Genomic DNA, 20,849 nt, shown 5'->3' with positions numbered 1-20,849 from the left:
AGTTGGTACTGCTCTATGCGGCGGGCGGCATGAGATGAGGCAGGGATTATCCTGAAGATGTTGGTGGTGCAGGCTTCAAATAATAGCGCTCTTGGCTCAAGATCTCATCTGCGCACGCGCCGCCTCTGGCCCATTGATGTCCCAGCAACGGACTTAAGGAAAATGGTGCCCCAAGGTGGCGCATGCGTAGATGAGATCTCGGCTTATCATTTAGCCGATGACAATCTGCGCACGCGCCATATCTTTGAAGCCCGCACCACTGACAGTTTCTGGATGTTTTTTTCTGCATCACAGTGCTGCCAAGCATCCGGGACACCCGCCGCACCGTCCTGCTCCACGACCGCCCCTGTCTCCTGTGACTCTGGTTCCACCACCGCTGGCGCACCGACCTGCTCCACGACTGTCCCTGCCTCCTGTGACTACCACTCCACCACCGCTGCCGCATTGCCCTTCTCCACGACCGCCCTTGCCTCCTGTGACTCTGGTTCCACCACCGCTGCCGCATCGCCTTGCTCCACTACCACCCTTGCCTCCTGTGATTCCCGCTCCACCACAGCTGCTGCATCACCTTACTCCACGACCGCCCCTGCCTCCTGTGATTCCCGCTCCATGACTGCCCCTGCCTCCTGTGATTCCCGCTCTACCACCGCAGCCGCATCGCCTTGCTCCACGACCGCCCCTGCCTCCTGTGACTACCGCTCCACCACCGCTGCCGCATCAACCTGCTCTACGACCGCCCCTGCCTGCTGTGATTCCCGCTCCACCACCGCTGCTGCCCCCCGGTAAGACACCACCGGATTAGAAGACAAACCTCATTTTTTTTTTCTCTAAATTTGAGGTGCGTCTTATAATCCAGTGAGTCTTATAAAACGAAAAATATGGTAAGTCCTATTCCGAAAATAAGCCCTAGCGCATTTTCCTGGGCCAAAAATAATATAAGACAGTGTCTTATTTTGGGGAAACATGATACAAAGCCTAAGTAAAAAAAAAAAAATCAGTTCCCCAAAAGACGTGCATTGAGGCGCAATCCTGGCCCCTAACTTAAAGGGTTTTTTCCCACAAGCAAAGTTAATTTTAATCAATAGACCTTGGAATAATAGTAATTTCCACAATTGGATGTGTTTAATAAAAATGTTCCTGTGCTGAGATAATCTTATATATGTGTCCCTGCTGTGTACTGTGTAATGGCTGTGTCTGACCGTACAGGGACATTGTCTGATCAGATCGGAAGTAAAAAAAATATGCAAATGTTAAAGCACAGCATCATAATTCTCTCTTTGAGGTAAATCATTTTTTAAAAAATCAAAAAACAAAAAAAAACAGGAAATGAAATGTTTTACGTCACAGAAGTGATCATAGCTGATTCGTTCTATGAGGTAAAACATTTCCCTTCCTGTTTTTAAAAAATGTTTTACCTCAAAGAAAGAATTATTTTGCATCCCATCTTTATTCAGCAGGACTTATCATTGCTTGGACTACATTGTCACGCACACAGCAATCTGGCACGCCCCCTCCTCTGACACCTTTCTGTCAATGTACAATTTCTGGTGTGGGCGGGGTCAGCTCTCTCAGCTCTGCTGCATTACTAAAGCTAAAAATTCTGATTGTTTCAGAATGGGTGCAGCCAGTAATCTAAGTGATACATCATTGGATTCAGGATTTCTTTGCCTACATCATTCTGCTCTCAGATGAGGTAGCAAAAGCCTGCTGACAGATTCCCTTTAAGCCTTGTTTTTTACCTCCATACTGAAACAGACTTCCTACAAGGCAGTAGTCCTGCGAGCGGACTGGACACTGCAGTCCATACTTAGACCATGAATATCGGACTTGTGAAACTGACTTAACCCTTTCCCTCCTTTATCCCATTGGAAACAACGACTGCTGTATGAGCGTAAAGGAAAACCAGAAAGGGAAGAGAATGGCCACCAGCGACACCAACTGATACAATCCCAGAAGCATGCCATTGGGTATACTTACTACTGAAAGGCTGGTCTTATGTTCTCGAATCAGAGCACAGCAGCCGAGGAAACCGGTGATCATGACCACGCCTCCAGCGAAAAGCAGAATGTATGCCGACACCGATAGGGTACTATTCGCTAGGAAAGCGATGTAACTGGTTTTCTCCAGTAACGTCCATAGACCCATTGCAATGACAGCAGCTCCTCCAATCTGCAAAACAATGAACAATTACTGCAAAAAGTGACCAAAATCAATGAATTCTCAAGTTGTGGACATATAATTGGTGCATCCAAGGGTCCAAGAGGTAGAGGGGATCACTATAACCTCCAAAGAAGGTGGAATTGTGCATTATGAGGAGCTATGGGACTGCAAAGGACCCAAATACTGTTCTTGTACAGAGGCCCTTCGGCCGGTGACCGCTCCTGGAGATCACAGTAGTAGCACATTTCTCTCCTATTGACCTACAAAAAAAATGGTAGCTCTGTGGATAGTAGCGCTACCAGGTGATGGAGAAAATATGGGAAAAAGACACATTCACACTTCACAAAAGTGATCCATTGAAAATAAATAAATGTTTTAAATCCTCATGTCATGATCAGATTTCTGGTGCTCTATACTCTTATTCTCTCTGATAATCTGCCTCCATATTACCAGTGTGAGACATGTAGAGGAGGAGAGCAGACTGTCAGTCATTACATGTCTCACACTGGAGATCAGACTGTCAGTTTTCACATGTCTCACACTAGAGAGCAGACTGTTAGTCATTACATGTCTCACACAGGAGAGCAGACTGTCAGTCTTTACATGTCTCACACTGTAGATCAGACTGTCAGTTTTTACATGTCTCACACTGTAGATCAGACTGTCAGTCTTTAGATGTCTCACAATGGAGATCAGACTGTCAGTCTTTACATGTCTCACACTGGCGAGTAGACTGTCAGTCATTACATGCCTCAAACTGGAGAGCAGACTATCAGTCTTTACAAGTCTCACACTAGAGAGCAGACTGTCAGTCTTTATATGTCTCACACTAGAGAGCAGGCTGTCAGTCATTACATGTCTCACACTGGAGGGCAGACTGTCAGTCTTTACATATATCCATAAAACTGACCCGCACATCCAACAAATGTGAACAGGTGCTAGCCGAAAAACATAGTAACTATAAAATGCATACAGCTGCACACTGAAAAGCAAAAAATGTACAAGGGAAAATATGGCACTGCATTACTGCAAAAGAGAGATATTTAGTTTATGTATTGGCCAATGCATGTAAGCCCGGACACCAATGCCAAGGTATATCTTTGTAACATAAACTAAATATCTCTCTTTTGCAGTAATGCAGTGCCATATTTTCCCTTGTACATTTTTGGCTTTTCAGTGTGCAGCTGTATGTATTTTATATTTACTACATTTTTTCAGTTACCACCTGTTCACATTGGTTGGATGTGCGGGTCAGTTTTTTGATATTTCTAGTGAGTCTTTTTCTGACTGAGCACTCCGCCCTAAGACCTGGCTGTTCATAACCATTGTAGCAGGAGCCTAGCAGCCCATACATGGAAGTTTGTAGTCCAAATAGTGGCATTTTGCCCAGACACGGATGTTTTTAACATAGATAGTGGCATTTAAGTTAGGTTCCAGGATTACAGAGATTACCTTGCCGTTGGTTGCCGGGCTTACATTTATTGGCCAATACATAAACTAAATATCTCTCTTTTGCAGTAATGCAGTGCCATATTTTCCCTTGTACATTTTTGGCTTTTCAGTGTGCAGCTGTATTCATTTTATTGTCAGTCTTTACATGTCTCACACTGGAGAGCAGACTGTCAGACATTACATGTCTCACACCGGAGAGCAGACTGTCAGTCATTACATGTCTCACACTGGAGAGCAGACTGTCAGTTATTGCATGTCTCACACTGGAGAGCAGACTGTCAGTCATTACATGTCTCACACTGGTAGCGCCCCCATTTATTTAAAATAAGCTCAGAAGGGAGATTCTGCATCCAGGATATCTATATTCTCTAGTCTGTGCTTTTCCTCTTTTATTCCACATGAAAATGTGGTTAGCATTCCTTTAAAAGGAGTGAACATCTTTATATATTTTTTTTTAATCCATAGGCTTCGTGCAAAAATAAAAACGTCAGCTACTTACTCCTCTGCTACTCCAACGCTGTCTTTCCACTGTTATCACAAATCTTTTGCTGATATGGCTGCATTGGTGATGTGAAGATAATATCATGTGACCGCTGCAGCCAATCATTGGGTTCAACAATCATGCAGGTATTAATAAATTGACAACTGGGTGGTACAACTTTACATGAGGAAATTATAAGATTACTTGGTAACAGAAAAAAGTAATGTGATGCTAGTCACTACACAGACGAGTCATGAAGCAGGATAGTCAAACATTCCAGGGTCAGGTACCAGTAGGGCATGTCAAGATTAAGGGGATAGGTAGAGATATAGTCAGGTCATGGTCCGGAGTCAGAAAACGTGGAGGATAGTGGATCAAAACAGAGGGACAAGGCAAAAAGATGGTCAAAGTCAAAGGTCAGGCAACAAAAGATCAATTCCGAGAGCACAGATAACTGAGGCCAACAAGCACCACTGAGCAGAAGGATAAGACTGGCAGTGCTCTGGGATAAACTGCTCAGCTAAAAAGCTGGACCATTATAGGAAACAGGGAACATCTGCAAAAATCTAATTGAGCTAATGTTCAATCCACTCCAACTTCTGGGCAAATTTAAGGTTTTGAGCTTCAATGCAAGATCCACAACAGGGCCGACATCTATCGTTCATCTTTAATAGTACTGGTCTTCTCATATGGTCTTCACCCATTCTCAGAACCCAAGTGCAACCATTGCAACTACTAGTTATATCCCTGCTTCTAAGATACCACCAGAAAATGCAATATCCTAAAGTGATCGCTGTCTCCTTCTTACTGTCACACAGAGATTTTTACAAATTTTGCTGATTGTCATGGCGGTGTCGTGTTCTGTTCAGGTTACAGGTACTGACCCTCTGTGTGTGATCAATGCAGGCAAACTCGGGGATTGACCTGTAAAGTGTTAATTCATAGGCAGGCTAGCAAGAGTTAATCCATGCTAGTCTGCTTGTTAGTCTCCTTTGATCACATGTTGTGAGTAAACCAATCACATCTGCTCCCTTCTCCTATGTATGCTGGCTAGATCCTTCCACCTATGCCAGCTATAGTTTATCTTAGCTGGTCTGGTAAGGTGTTGCGATCCAGACTATACGGTGGTTGTTATACTTGTTGCTGAGTGCGGTTGCAGAGTTACCTTTTTGTTGTTACCTTCCTGCTCTTGTGGCGCCCCAGGACCTGGTCGCCACAACAGCATTGCCCTCCCAAAGGGTTAATGCTGAGCCTGGAGGTAATTGGGAGATCTATTGGCCAGTAAGTTAACACCCAACACAGTTCTCCCTCCGGCCAGCAGAGGGAGCTCTGAACCTGGAATTTCAGGGAGGATTCCTTAAGTCTGGCTGGAGGGAGGAAGTAGTGGTTAGTCTGGAGACAGGAGTGAAAGAGGACAGACGGAGAGTAGTGCTGCCTTGTGGAATTGGGGCCTAGAGCTGGAATAGCTTGGCCCAGTGAAGCAAGAGGTGCAGAGAGGCACAGAGGAGACTCGGACATCGAAGTCTGTGGTTGCCAGGGCATAAAATCCATCCCTGGTAGCTGAATCCGGAGGGCAGGAGAGCTGCAAGCCCCTGGCCCAGAAGCAAACTGAGGGTACAGCTGCATCCCAAGGGCCTGGTGTGGACTCCAGCAGAGAAGCACCAGAGAGGGCCTGCGCAGTCTACCCCACAGAAAAAGGGACGAACCACCAGTCCCAGCAGCAAGAGGGCAATTGCTAACCCAAAGTGCAGTGTCCTAAACAGCAAAGAAAGATTAAGGAGTAGGCCTCATACTCAACTGGACAAAGATCACCCCAGGCACTTCCAGGCCGGCCGGACCATCTTTACCATCTGTGACGGTCTCCCTGGACTAAACTTCTGCCGAGTAAAAGAGGAGAAGGTAAAGAGACTACTGTTTGTGCCTGTTTCTTTCATTGCTTGTCGGCCCTGCACCGTGCTAGTCACACCACACCATAGACTTCCACAAGCACCAACTGTGTCCCGGGGCACCGCTCCACCTGTGGGGAGCAGTACCACCATTGCTGCCACTTCATTACCCCGGAGGCCTTACACAGCAGCGGCGGCTTAATAGCCGCATACCACAGGTGGCGTCACGAACACAAACTTAAAGTCATCAGCCACATATTCTACTGACACCCACCAGGGCCACGGAGCCAGGCCCAGCCACCATTGACTACCACCGGACTAGTCCGGCCCGGCGCCGGGTGTCCCATAGCCCTGGGGTGGGCGAGTCAACTTTTGGCGTCACGAACAGGATTTCGTGCCCGGTCACACTGGGTACTGTGCGCCTGCAGGAATTGTGCTTAAAAGACTGTGTTACTGTCTGCAAACTGCCGCCGCCATTAGCCTCGCCGAGCGCAGAAAGAAGGGGGGCGTGCCTGACAAAGAGCGCGAAGGGAGCGCGCCATCAGAGCAGAGCGCTGTTAACCCCGCGCGACCCAGAAGGAAATTTGAAAAGTGAACGGAGCCTGGTAAGGTTCACTAAGGGGGAGGAAGATGTCCGACTCAGAGGGAGGGCAGGTGGCTGCCATAGCCCGAGACGCCGCAGCACCAGCCGAAGAAATCCCAGTCGCCGTCGCCCCAGCCCCCGCTGCAGCGCCGGTAATGCCGATCACGATGCCGTACATCCCGGGAGCAGAATGGCTGCCGCAGTACTCCGGGGAGTCCCATACCTTGAGCGACTTCAGAGAAAGCCTGCACAGCTTGTTCCGGGTGTATCCGCTGACTGAGAGCCAGAAGGTGGGCATATTAATGGGACAGCTAGCCGGCGCAGCCCAGCGTGAAGTGAAGTCCTGGCCTGATACAGATAAAGGGACAGTAACCCAGATATTGGCCAAGCTAAAGAGTACTTTTGACACCCGCACCGCAGCAGAGATAAAGATGAGATTCTTTGGGTGCAAGCAGCGGGCCACAGACAGCATAAGGGACTATGCCTTACACTTACAGGAGGCCCTGAAAGCAGTTAAACAGGTGGACCCAGAGAGTGTACGTGAAGAACACAAACTCCTAACTGAGCAGTTCATAGAGGGGCTCCGGTCAGATGCCCACAGGACCCAGCTGCGTATCATGGTCCTGCAGAACCCTGCTCTGGACTTTGCAAAGTTTAAGGACCAGGCCATCCGGGTACTGAGAGAATCTACACCGAATGACACAGTACCCCTCCGGCCTCTTGCTGTCACGTACCCCGGGGTGGTGCCTGCAACACGAGCCGCTGCAGGGGCTGAGGCGCAGTCCCTGGATAAGGATCCCACTGCAGAGCTCAGACGGCAGGTCCAGGAGCTGACCAAGACTGTAGCTGCCCTTGCCAAGACCGTGCAGTCTCTACAAGTGACCCCATCGCCTGCAAGCATCGAGTTGGCCTCCAGCCCAGATGATTTCCCCTGGATGCGACAGAGGAGGATTCCACCGACCCGAGGAAAAGACACAGACTGGTATGATTCAACAGGACAACCGATCTGCCGCCGCTGCAGCCAGGCGGGCCACATTGCACGACGCTGTCCTTTAAATGGGCCGAGCCTGGGGCCAGGAGCCAACCCCCAGGTGTAAGGAAGCCCGGCTCAAACCCCAGCCGCAGCAAGTATGTGGGAGGACGACCGGTCCTTCCCATTGTGCTGGATGGGATCCCTTTGAATGCCCTCCTGGATACGGGGTCCCAGGTAACAACCATCCCCCACAAACTGTACAAAAGATATTGGGCTGATTCAGACATTGACCATGGCCCAGATGATGATTTAACAATTGTGGCCAGTAATGGTCAGCCCTTACCTCAAATTGGGTACAAAGAAGTAACCATTAAAGTGGGGCGGGTAGAATTGCCATGTCAGGGGATGATAATTGTAGATATTGATCGCAAAGAATCTGACCCACTGCTAACCATTGGTACAAATGTGATAGAAAATTGTATTGCCGAAGTGATAATTTTGTTGCAACAGGCGTCTGAAACTGCCAGCTCCGGGCAGCAGCGTGCCCTACAGAGGGAGATCAGAGCCCTGATGAGGAGGCAGCAGGTAGAGCTGGCCGGAGGAGAAATTGGCAGTGTGAGGGTAAGTGACCCCCTCCCCATTGCAATACCTCCAAGAAGTGAAATGTTGATATGGTGTCGGGCAGCAATAGGCCTCAAGGGTCAGGATTACCATGCCTTGGTAGAACCGGTGTATTCAGACAGTAGGCCTGGAGTCCTGATAGCCAGAGGGGTAGCAGACGTCCGCAAGGGGAGAGTGCCCGTCCGTGTCCTGAATTGTGGGGAGGAGGAGGCCAAATTGCCCCGGTACGCCACTGTAGCAAAACTGTACACTGTCAGCAACAATACCATCAAAGCAGTGGAACCCTTGATCCCGTCCGACCAGGCGGAAGACAATGGCTCCAAGGGGCAGCTGGAAGACTGGTGCCAAAAATTACATGTGGGCACCGACTCCACCCCCTCACACCAAAAGCATGGGGTTTACCGGGTGGTACAGGAGTACGAGCGGATCTTCAGCAAACACCCGCTAGATTTTGGGCAGGTGAAAGGGGTTAAACATCAAATCCCCACGGGTGATCATCATCCCATTAAAGAGAGATACCGCCCTGTACCCCCCGCACAGTATCAGCGTGCCAAAGAATGTTGCGGGAAATGAAGGAGGATGGGGTTATCAGAGATAGTTGTAGCCCCTGGGCAGCTCCACTAGTGCTCGTAAAGAAAAAAGATGGTACAATGAGAATGTGTGTAGATTACAGGCAAATTAACCGCATTACACATAAAGATGCTTATCCACTGCCCAGAATAGAGGAGTCACTAACAGCCTTAAAGTCATCTAAATATTTCTCCACCTTGGACCTCACCAGTGGGTATTGGCAGGTTCCCGTGGCAGAGGCGGACAAGGAGAAGACTGCATTCACGACGCCAATGGGCCTCTGCGAGTTCAACTGTATGCCATTCGGGCTCTGCAACGCCCCAGGGACATTCCAAAGGTTGATGGAGTGCTGCTTGGGCCACCACAACTTTGAAACCGTGCTGTTGTACCTGGATGACGTCATAGTCTACTCCAAGACTTATGAAGACCACCTGAAGCACTTAGCAGAAGTGTTTGAGTCTTTGTCGAAATATGGCCTGAAGATCAAGCCGTCCAAATGCCACCTCTTGAAGCCAAAGGTACAGTACCTGGGTCATGTGGTCAGCGCAGAAGGTGTGGCACCTGATCCGGAGAAAGTCACCGTAATCAAGGACTGGCCAAGACCCACGACGGTAAAAGAGGTGCGGCAGTTCCTTGGGCTGGTGGGCTACTACCGAAGGTTCATTGATGGTTTCACAAAGATAGCAGCGCCCCTTCAAGATCTCCTGGTGGGCCAGCCAAAGCAGGCTAAGAAGCAGAGCCCTCCATTTGAATGGAGCAGCCAACTAGAAGCATCCTTTGTCCGGCTGAAAGGGGCTCTCACGGGAGAAGAAATTCTGGCCTACCCTGACTACAGCCAGCCGTTTGTACTGTATACAGACGCCAGCAACGTGGGCCTGGGAGCAGTTCTGTCCCAGGTGCAGGGAGGCAGAGAGAGGGTGATAGCGTACGCCAGTAGGAAGCTTCGGCCCACAGAAAGGAATCCAGAAAACTACAGTTCCTTCAAGCTGGAGTTCCTCGCTATTGTTTGGGCAGTGACTGAACGCTTCAAGCACTATCTGGCATCGGCCAAGTTCACCATCTTCACGGACAACAATCCGTTGACACACCTGGCAACAGCCAAGTTAGGTGCGTTGGAACAGCGATGGATGGCCCGGCTGTCTAACTTTGACTTTACCATCAAGTATCGGGCTGGCAAGAAGAATAACAATGCTGATGCGCTGTCCAGAATGCCTCACTTACCCGAGTCTGGAGAAGACCTGGATGAACTCGAAGAGATAGAGTTACCGGCTTTCCATCACCAAGGTGTTTCCCAGTGTGAGCATGCTGTAGGAGTGAAGCGCTCGAGCCAGCACGAGGTCTCGGTCAACCCGTTACTCCACCATAATTGGGAAGAGACACAGAACGGTGACCCGGCCGTGCGAATGGTCAAAGAAAAGCTAGCACAAGCTGAGACCCACCTTGGCCCAGATGCTCCAGAAGAAGCCCAGCAGCTGTGGAAGGAGCGGGGACGACTGTTCACGTACCAAGGCAAGCTCTGCAAGAGATATGTCAACTGGCGAACAAATGAACTCGTCTGGCAGATAGTGGTCCCACAGAGGGATGCTCCAATGGTCCTGGCAGCTTATCATGATAATGCAGGACACTTCGGGTGGAAGAAGTTGGAGACCCTACTGCGTGATCGGTTCTACTGGGTACACATGAGAAAGACCGTTGAGAAGTGGTGCCGAGACTGTGGTCCATGTAACCTGAGGCGGAAAGATGATGCCAGCCAGAGGTCTCCCCTACAGCCAATTGTCACGAAACAGCCCCTGGAGTTGGTGGCCCTGGACCACGTGAAGTTAACACCAAGCCGGTCAGGCTATGTGTACGCCCTCACCATTGTGGACCATTACTCCCGTTTCCTGGTAGTAGTGCCCGTGAAGGACCAGACAGCCAGAACAGCAGCGAGAGCATTTCAGGCCTACTTTTGTCGACCTCACGGTTACCCTGAAAGGGTACTGACTGATCAGGGTCCTGCATTCGAGGCAGAAGTGTTCTAAGAGTTCTGTAACCTGTACGGTTATAAGAAAATCAGAACCACACCGTACCACCCCCAAACCAATGGATTGTGCGAGAAGATGAACCATGTGGTTATTGACATGCTCAAGACTCTACCTTTGGAAGAAAGAAACCAATGGCCAGAAAAGTTACCAGATCTGGTAGACTTGTACAACCATATCCCGGTAAATTCGACCAACTGTAGCCCTGCTTACCTGATGCGAGCCCGACCTGGCAAGTTACCTGTAGACTTTGAGATGGGGACTGTGTCACCTGAGGCGGTTCAGGAAATGGAAGATTGGGATACAGAGCGGCAGCAGCGGTACCGTAAGGTCCAGGAATGCGTAGAGAGGGCCCTGTCTCAAGCAAGAACGAGACAAGAGCAGCATTACAATCAAACAGCCCCAGCAACTCCCTTAGCACCTGGAGAACAAGTCCTCAAGAAGAAGTGGAGGATGCATAAATTGGATGATCAGTGGGAAAACGAGCCCTACACCATTATCCCCTCCAACTTTGACAACAGTAAGGTATGCCTCATAAGCAAGGATGAAGGCAAGACCTATCAAGCAGTCTCTCGAGACCGCCTGAAAGCGTGCCCTGAACGGTGCAGAATCCAAAGAGAAATGGAAGAAGTACAAGGAAGTCCCCAAAGTCAAGAGAAAGAGGGGGAGATGATCCAAACAATCCTTGGAAAATTCCCCAAAACTTGGACCCGAATAAGCAATGCCATAGTGGTACCAGTTTTGACGTTTCCGCAGTTGGTCGAGCCAGAAACAGAAGAGGTTCCGGATCCACCTAAAGAACCGTCCGCTCCAACACGAGATGACACGCCAGCAGTGGAACGGGAGGATCAACCCCCTGTCAGTGGTGAACCTGTCATACCCTTGGCGACTCTTAGACCACATAGGCAATCATCACGCTTACCTATCGGGGTTAGGCCTACCTGTAGTGCTGAGGTAGAAGACACACCAAGTAGTCAGGGGCAAACACCAGAGCTACGCAGGTCTCAACGCAGCACTCGGGGACAACCCCCTCCAAGGTATAGAGAGTCAACTGTATAAGGGAAAAAGAAGGAGTACTTATTAGAATGTAAATAGTTATGCGAAATGTCTGTAATGTTGTGTACAAAATGTTTTTATTTTTCTTGATTGCGAAAATGGACAATTGGGCCACTGGACTATGGGTGGCCAACACCTAAATTGTTCATAGTTAGCACCAGTGTGCTCAACACCCCTGAAGAAAAACCCGTCCGGCGTGCATAGAGTGGGGTCATCAATGCTCTGACGCACGCCCAGAGCCTACGTTGGGGGTTTGATCGTGGCGGGTCCCCCATGGAGCAGTGTAATGGACACCCGGCAGGGAGCCACACTGGACTCTTATAGTAATGTTTAAGTTTGTAACGTTCAAGTAATGCGCCTCCCATAATGGGATGAAATGTTCTAACATGTCATGTTTGTTTCTACAGTCCGGGAGTACTGAATTTAACTAAGGGGGAGTGTGGCGCCCCAGGACCTGGTCGCCACAACAGCATTGCCCTCCCAAAGGGTTAATGCTGAGCCTGGAGGTAATTGGGAGATCTATTGACCAGTAAGTTAACACCCAACACAGTTCTCCCTCCGGCCAGCAGAGGGAGCTCTGAACCTGGAATTTCAGGGAGGATTCCTTAAGTCTGGCTGGAGGGAGGAAGTAGTGGTTAGTCTGGAGACAGGAGTGAAAGAGGACAGACGGAGAGTAGTGCTGCCTTGTGGAATTGGGGCCTAGAGCTGGAATAGCTTGGCCCAGTGAAGCAAGAGGTGCAGAGAGGCACAGAGGAGACTCGGACATCGGAGTCTGTGGTTGCCAGGGCATAAAATCCATCCCTGGTAGCTGAATCCGGAGGGCAGGAGAGCTGCAAGCCCCTGGCCCAGAAGCAAACTGAGGGTACAGCTGCATCCCAAGGGCCTGGTGTGGACTCCAGCAGAGAAGCACCAGAGAGGGCCTGCGCAGTCTACCCCACAGAAAAAGGGACGAACCACCAGTCCCAGCAGCAAGAGGGCAATTGCTAACCCAAAGTGCAGTGTCCTAAACAGCAAAGAAAGATTAAGGAGTAGGCCTCATACTCAACTGGCCAAAGATCACCCCAGGCACTTCCAGGCCGGCCGGACCATCTTTACCATCTGTGACGGTCTCCCTGGACTAAACTTCTGCCGAGTAAAAGAGGAGAAGGTAAAGAGACTACTGTTTGTGCCTGTTTCTTTCATTGCTTGTCGGCCCTGCACCGTGCTAGTCACACCACACCATAGACTTCCACAAGCACCAACTGTGTCCCGGGGCACCGCTCCACCTGTGGGGAGCAGTACCACCATTGCTGCCACTTCATTACCCCGGAGGCCTTACACAGCAGCGGCGGCTTAATAGCCGCATACCACAGGTGGCGTCACAAACACAAACTTAAAGTCATCAGCCACATATTCTACTGACACCCACTGTGAAGCCCCACAGGTGTTGTTGTGTCGGTGCATTACCTTCAGGGACTCCACTCGGCTGGATCTGTCTGGTCACAGGTAGGAAACCTTCTTTGTAGTTTGTCGTGACGCCACTCTCAGATTTGCGGTCAGTGGGGACCGCCACTGCAGGTTAAGGGATGCCTGGGGCTGATGGTGGGTGCAGCCAGTTGTAGTAGCCTCCTGAGAGTGAGGCAAGCCCCAGGGCCCTGTGTAGATGTGTAGAACTACAAGGCGCAGAATGACTCAACACAGGCAGGATGTCTTTCAGGGTTTTTACTCACAGTTGATGGCAGGGTGAGTGACCCGGGCGTAGCTGGGATGAACCAAGTGGGAACCAGGTGTCCTTCAGGCTGACTTGTGAGGGTGACTACTAACTCGCCTTCCTTAGCCCTTGGTGGTTTGGGGTAACCCCGACTTTGAGTCCCTATGGGGGTCACCCAGGGAAGATGCTGCAGCCTCTCTCCCCTTCGTTTGCCGTTTGCTTGTCGCCTGGACCAGGCCACTCCAGCTGCTTGCCTCCTGTGACCTATGGGCCCTAACTGTGGCTACGTGGCTGCGGCTTTTGTGGTGTTGTGGCGTGGGCTTTGAGAGCCCCACACCGGCAGGTTTAGCAAAAGAAAGCTGGATCTATCTCCGCTTCGGGATCTGCCGCCCGTTTGGGCCTGGTACTCTCTAGCAGTCTCCTTACTTCCCACTCCGTTGCTCTCTCTCTAGCTGAAGATGGATTTCGGGTAGCACTCCTAGTTGACCGTTCTCCCCCGTCGGTAGCCACTGCGCGGACGCTGTCAGACTACAGCAGCCCAGGGGAAGGGGTCAGCTCTCCTCGGAGCTCCCTGGACTCTGCTCTGAACCGGCTCACATCTGGGACCTTCACTGCTGCTCCTGTCTGAGCTTCACTTTCCTGCTCCTCACTCCTCCACACTCTGCTGCAGACTCTCGACTGTTTACTCCTCCTTCTCTTTTCCCTTTTGTGCCTGCCTACGCCACCTAGCAACCAGACTCTCTTACCACACCCCTTGAGAGGAGATGGAGGCTTTTGGCCCCCTCCACTATTCCAGTGAAGGTGAAGGCTTTTCCCCCTCCTGGGATCCCCAGGGGTCCTCTCATGGGTACATGTGTGAGACCTGATCACTATGCGCCTGTGTTCCACACCCCTGTCAGCCTTCTGGATTACCTGTGTTGTACTGTCCCCAGCATGGGTGCAGTACTCAGTGGTGCCTGACCAGGTCAGGGGCGCCACATTCCCCCTTAGTTATCACCAGCACGTCCTCGGGCTGCAAGACAACATTTTAAAAAATGCATAAAACATTAAAACATGTAAAACCTTTTAAAAGCACCAGGTACCATACATCACCACCCTCCACCCACAAGTCCGTTAACCCACCCAAACCCTTTCAGGAGGCAGGTCACCGGTCCCTTTGGTAACCAGATCTGGGCCATCTACTTCCCCAGACCTTTCCTCCAATCTGCCTCTCCCGTTGGCCGCGCCTTCAGCCACTTCTGGCAGGATGTAGAGGCGGCTTTCATGGGCTGGTGGTTTCAGGGTATACCTGGCCTGGTGGATCCGCGCCTTCAGCCTCTTCTGGCAGGATGTAGAGGCGGCCTCCACAGTTGGTGCTGACCAGGTACCCTCTTTGTGGTGGAGAGCCAGGCCCCATAAACAGGCATGCTCTCTGGTCGCAGGCGAGCCAAGGCCCTATATACGGACGGGCTCCTCCTGGTTGCAGACGAGCCAAGCCCCTAAACAGGCTGACTCTGGTGGTGGTGGTGCCCTCTGGTGTAACTATTTACACTGCGAGAGTTTGTGGCTATAGCCAGTTCATAGCCTTAAGGTTTATGGTTTTCTCACACAAGTTTATGTGGGCACATACTTAAACGTAAACGTTGCAAAACTTCCAACTTTTCAAAACTTTAACTTGCTGTATGCTTTACTTTATGCAGATTCCTCTACTCTTCCATACCAGGGCTTGGGCCTGTAGGGCTGCGGCACCTGTTGGTTTCTTGATCTCTTTCTTCGTCTGTGGGTTCGTTGTATTTTCTTTCTTCTTCAGTGTCTCTGTCTTCATCTTCTGTTGTGACTGCAGGGCTTCTGCAAGGACTTCTAGGACATGGTGCAACATCTAGGGCATACCAGCCTCTTTCTCCCTGATGCATAGTGAACTCCACTGAGTCTCCTATCTTCAAATTTCTTCCAGGGTGTCCTCTGGGCAAATGGGCTCTCACATCCCTTCGATTGACAAAAATCCCTTCCTTCACACCAGGTGATACTATAAAGCCGTATCCTGATTTGAGGCTGAAATCTTCGACAATTCCTCGACGCAGGGGTCCTCTGATCTGTGCTTTGGCTCTTCTCAGGAACCGTTTTTCTTGTAAGTCTCTGGCCGTGACTTCTCTCTGCTCTGGGGATGGCGGTGCAGGGAAAGACTGGGTTCTACTGCGGCGCTGTGTCTTGCGGGCTGGATTCTGCGAAGTGCAGCTTACAAGCTCCCAGGTGGGGCGGTTGGGCAGGTCTTCTTCAGCAGGAGGTGTCAGGTCTTCCTCGTCCCAGCGGGAATATGGCAGCATCTCCGGCTCTGGGACTAGCACTGCTGCTGGCTCCGGGGGCAACTCCTCAACTTCTTGCCCTCCTCTCCCCCTTAGTTCTTCGCTGCACTCTGGTCGTGGCAGCGCTGGGGATGAGTGTTCCTCAGCTGGCCCAGGCGGTGGACTCTTCGGCGTGGTTGCCGCAGGGGTTGCCTTAGGGGTGTGCGGAGGGAGCATGTACTGGTCCACCATCTCCTGTGGAAACTTGGCCTCCATGTCAGCCTTCAGCTGCCAGTACGCGGGGTCTTCACCTATCAGGGATTTCCTTGCAGGGACCTCCTTAGACTGGGGAGCGGTGTCTGCTCTGGCCTTGCAGGCCGGGGTAAATGGTGATGTAGTCTTTTCTTGGCGGGCCGCGCAGGGCATCGCTGCGGCGGCCTGGTCTTGGCGGGCCGCGCCTGGCATGGCGGCGGCCTGGTCTGTGCGGGCCGAGCCTGGCGTGGCGGCGGCCTGGTCTGTGCGGGCCGAGCCTGGCGTGGCGGCGGCCTGGATCTGCGTCGCTGTTGCGGCCAGTTCTTGGCGGGCCGGCCTGGGCATTGCAGCCGCGGTCTGAATTGGCGTCGCATCCTCAATGGGGTCCGTGCAGGTGGAGCTGGGCGTCGCTGCAGTGACCGGGGCTTGACGGGCCGCACCTGGCGGGGCTGCGGCCTGGTTCAGCATCTCACTTGCGGCTCGGACGAGCGTCGCTGCTGCGGTGGGGTCTTGGCGGACTGGGCTCAGCAGGGTGGCAGCCTGGGTCAGCGTCACACCTGCGGCACGGATGAGTATCGCCGTGGCAGTCGGACCTTTGCGGGCCAGGCGGGGTGTCGCTGCGGCGGCCTGGATTTGGCGGGCCGCACCTAGCGTGGCTGCGGCCTCGCTCAGCTTCGCCGCGCCAGGCGCCTCTTCTGGGACCGCGGTCGTAGCAGCAGGGGTCGGAGCACTTGCGCTGGCCGGGGCAACTCTGGACTCACCCATCGGTGGCACCATCGGGATCTGAGTCGTCGCCGCTCGATCTGGCATGCGTCGCGCGGCTCCCTCCTCGTAGGTCCGAACCGCCGCAGCCATCGCCAGAAGCTCCGTGCGTCCCTCACTGAGCTGTCGCATAATCCTGGCCTCCAGCTGATCGCAGAAGATAGCAAGCTCCCGGCACCACCAGGCAGCAGAGCCTGGTTCTGGGTATCCACGTCCGGACTCCATCTCTTCTCTCTGCAGCAGCAGGCTTGTGGCTCTCTTTCCTTCCCGCCGTCTCCGGACGCTTCCGCTTTCTTCACAAGCGAGGTCAGAACTCTGCAGGGGATCTCTGGGTAGCCACACCTCTTCGTGGGCGGTAACTTCTCCCAGCGCGGGCTGCTGTTGTTTTTCAGCGCGCTTTTCATGGTGGCAATATGGCGGCGCTTCCAATTTTTCAAGCGGACCGCCCAGGCACATGGTCACCTGTCTCAACAGGTCTAGTCCTTATCCTGTTCGTGACGCCAGATGTGAAGCCCCACAGGTGTTGTTGTGTCGGTGCATTACCTTCAGGGACTCCACTCGGCTGGATCTGTCTGGTCACAGGTAGGAAACCTTCTTTGTAGTTTGTCGTGACGCCACTCTCAGATTTGCGGTCAGTGGGGACCGCCACTGCAGGTTAAGGGATGCCTGGGGCTGATGGTGGGTGCAGCCAGTTGTAGTAGCCTCCTGAGAGTGAGGCAAGCCCCAGGGCCCTGTGTAGATGTGTAGAACTACAAGGCGCAGAATGACTCAACACAGGCAGGATGTCTTTCAGGGTTTTTACTCACAGTTGATGGCAGGGTGAGTGACCCGGGCGTAGCTGGGATGAACCAAGTGGGAACCAGGTGTCCTTCAGGCTGACTTGTGAGGGTGACTACTAACTCGCCTTCCTTAGCCCTTGGTGGTTTGGGGTAACCCCGACTTTGAGTCCCTATGGGGGTCACCCAGGGAAGATGCTGCAGCCTCTCTCCCCTTCGTTTGCCGTTTGCTTGTCGCCTGGACCAGGCCACTCCAGCTGCTTGCCTCCTGTGACCTATGGGCCCTAACTGTGGCTACGTGGCTGCGGCTTTTGTGGTGTTGTGGCGTGGGCTTTGAGAGCCCCACACCGGCAGGTTTAGCAAAAGAAAGCTGGATCTATCTCCGCTTCGGGATCTGCCGCCCGTTTGGGCCTGGTACTCTCTAGCAGTCTCCTTACTTCCCACTCCGTTGCTCTCTCTCTAGCTGAAGATGGATTTCGGGTAGCACTCCTAGTTGACCGTTCTCCCCCGTCGGTAGCCACTGCGCGGACGCTGTCAGACTACAGCAGCCCAGGGGAAGGGGTCAGCTCTCCTCGGAGCTCCCTGGACTCTGCTCTGAACCGGCTCACATCTGGGACCTTCACTGCTGCTCCTGTCTGAGCTTCACTTTCCTGCTCCTCACTCCTCCACACTCTGCTGCAGACTCTCGACTGTTTACTCCTCCTTCTCTTTTCCCTTTTGTGCCTGCCTACGCCACCTAGCAACCAGACTCTCTTACCACACCCCTTGAGAGGAGATGGAGGCTTTTGGCCCCCTCCACTATTCCAGTGAAGGTGAAGGCTTTTCCCCCTCCTGGGATCCCCAGGGGTCCTCTCATGGGTACATGTGTGAGACCTGATCACTATGCGCCTGTGTTCCACACCCCTGTCAGCCTTCTGGATTACCTGTGTTGTACTGTCCCCAGCATGGGTGCAGTACTCAGTGGTGCCTGACCAGGTCAGGGGCGCCACACCCACCAGGGCCACGGAGCCGGGCCCAGCCACCATTGACTACCACCGGACTAGTCCGGCCCGGCGCCGGGTGTCCCATAGCCCTGGGGTGGGCGAGTCACTCTTACTTTACTTCTGAGTCTCTCATTGTCTATTTCTGTGTGTGTGCGCAGTGTGTCATATTTTTTGTTTTCCCTTGTCTGTCTTTGTTTTCCATCACACTCCTGCCCCTTCCTTCAATAGTGGGAAGGGGGTATCAGAGTAGTACTGGTCAGGAGCATAGCTAAAAACAGGACTCAAGCAACTCTACCATCAGGAGTAACCCTGGAGTTAGGGATAGCCTAGGGCTGGGGTTAGGAACCTTTTTGGCTGAGAGAGCCATGAAAGCCACATATTTTAAAATGTAATTCTCTGAGAGCCATATTCATCAGAGGGAGCAGCGGGGGTGGAGCTGCTCAGAAGGTCCCAGGAAGCAGGGTAGGCGATGCTGTGGGCATGGATGTAGGAGTGTCGTGACTCAGGAGGGTCAGTGTGTGGAGGGTCGGCGATTCTGCTGCGGACTCGTGGGGTGTCACGGCGGCGGGTGCCATTGAACTGCCGACGTGCTGCTTTGAATCTCCCACAGTTGATGAGATCTTCAAGAAAATGGCTGCGGCGCGTACGTAGATTGACACGATGGACTTCAAGAAAATGGCATCTGCACACGCCCTGCCTCCGCGGCCATTTTCTTGAAGCCAATCTCGTCAACTGTCTGAGATTCAAAGCAGCCCACAGATCAAGCCCGCGGTATCGCCGACTCTGTGCGACCACTGCCTCCCCGGTAAGCCGTATGTGGTTTGTAAGACGCACCCCTATTTTCCCCCAGTTTGAGGGGGGGGGGAATGCATCTTACAAACGGTAAGATTTGTCTGCGAGCCATCAAAAGAGCCACATCTGGCTCGCGAGCCATAGCTTCCCGACCCCTGGCCTAGGATCCACTAGCGTGAGGGACAGCATAGGAGCCCCTGCTATCCTAAAAGACATCTCGCGACACTGATGGTCACCATATCTTAGAACCATTCCATAGAGGCGTTAGTCTACAACTTTTCCCGATCAGCCACTAATACGGCCATAAATAGAGAAAACATTAGCATAACGACTCAACGAATAATTAATAAGTTGAACCGAATCCCAGTTAAAATAGGTCAGAACAGTCGACAGAAAATAAACTGTTTTCTTCGCCGCGGTCTTAAGTAACTAGCCCCGCGTCTTCATTTACCGAGCGGAAGAAAAATGCTCTTCTTTCTGCTTATGGTTTTTACATATTAGAATTATTCAGCCGTGATAATTCCAACCTTTATAGCTTGATGTATAAAAAAAAAATGTCCTGCGGAGAGTCTTACGAGGAGAGAGATCGGTCTTGTGATTTGCGCGGTTTACGATCAGCCCCATTTGCGGATTCCTTCGGGGAGTATCATTCACGAGGCATATTAAATATACATCTACATGGGACGTGTGAGCTGACCGGCTGCTTTCACAGCAATGTACCACTGAGCAAACCGAATTATAGAGGACTATAGGGAGAAAAAAAGGCTAGGTTTTACCTTCGGGCTGAAACATGAAGAATCCATGACTGTAATATGAGCGGATCCTAATAATTCAGTGTTGGATATTTGCGTATATTAAGCTCTGTCTAATGTGATTATGTACCCAGCAGTCAGCGGCTTGTTGGTTCCTGATTACTGAGGCCCCCCTCACATGAAGCCTTCCTTATTAAAGGGGTTATCTGGGTCTTTAAACCTTTAAAGTAACACTAAACCTACACATAAATTCTCCTATTCTCCTGAAACAATCAGTGAACTAAGGGGTTAACAGGAACCTGTCGTGTCAGATAACACTATTACCTGCAGATATACAGTAGTGTTAACTGAGCATGAAAGGTGCTCCACTGTCGTACTGAAAAAGTGGCTCCCAGGAGAAAATTATCTTTATTTCTCCTGGCACCCGCTGGCTTTCAGTCAAAGAGGTGTACCGGCGTGTACTAAGGGGTTAACAGGAACCTGTTGTGTCAGATAACACTATTACCTGCAGATATACAGTAGGGTTAACTGAGCGTGAAAGGTGCTCCACTGTCGTACTGAAAAAGTGGCTCCCAGGAGAAAATTAACTTTATTTCTCCTGGCACCCGCTGGCTTTCAGTCAAAGAGGTGTACCGGCGTGTACTAAGGGGTTAACAGGAACCTGTTGTGTCAGATAACACTATTACCTGCAGATATACAGTAGGGTTAACTGAGCTTGAAAGGTGCTCCACTGTCGTACTGAAAAAGTGGCTCCCAGGAGAAAATTAACTTTATTTCT

General features: G+C 51.6%; 1 protein-coding gene across 1 annotated transcript in view; it reads right to left on the bottom strand.

Annotated features, from left to right (window-relative positions):
- Window positions 1–20,849, bottom strand: part of LOC142303122 (tetraspanin-11-like) — a 140,889-nt gene that overhangs the window by 92,863 nt on the left and 27,177 nt on the right. Inside the window, exon 3 of the mRNA XM_075344265.1 lies at window positions 1,978–2,169. Coding sequence (XP_075200380.1) covers window positions 1,978–2,169 — 192 coding nt within the window. The remainder of the gene's footprint in view (window positions 1–1,977; window positions 2,170–20,849) is intronic.

Source organism: Anomaloglossus baeobatrachus, chromosome 4 (genome assembly GCF_048569485.1).
Source record: "Anomaloglossus baeobatrachus isolate aAnoBae1 chromosome 4, aAnoBae1.hap1, whole genome shotgun sequence".
NCBI classification, from domain to species: Eukaryota; Metazoa; Chordata; class Amphibia; order Anura; family Aromobatidae; genus Anomaloglossus; species Anomaloglossus baeobatrachus.
Note: the sequence above shows the minus strand (reverse complement) of the source record. Positions and strands in the feature narration are given on the sequence as shown.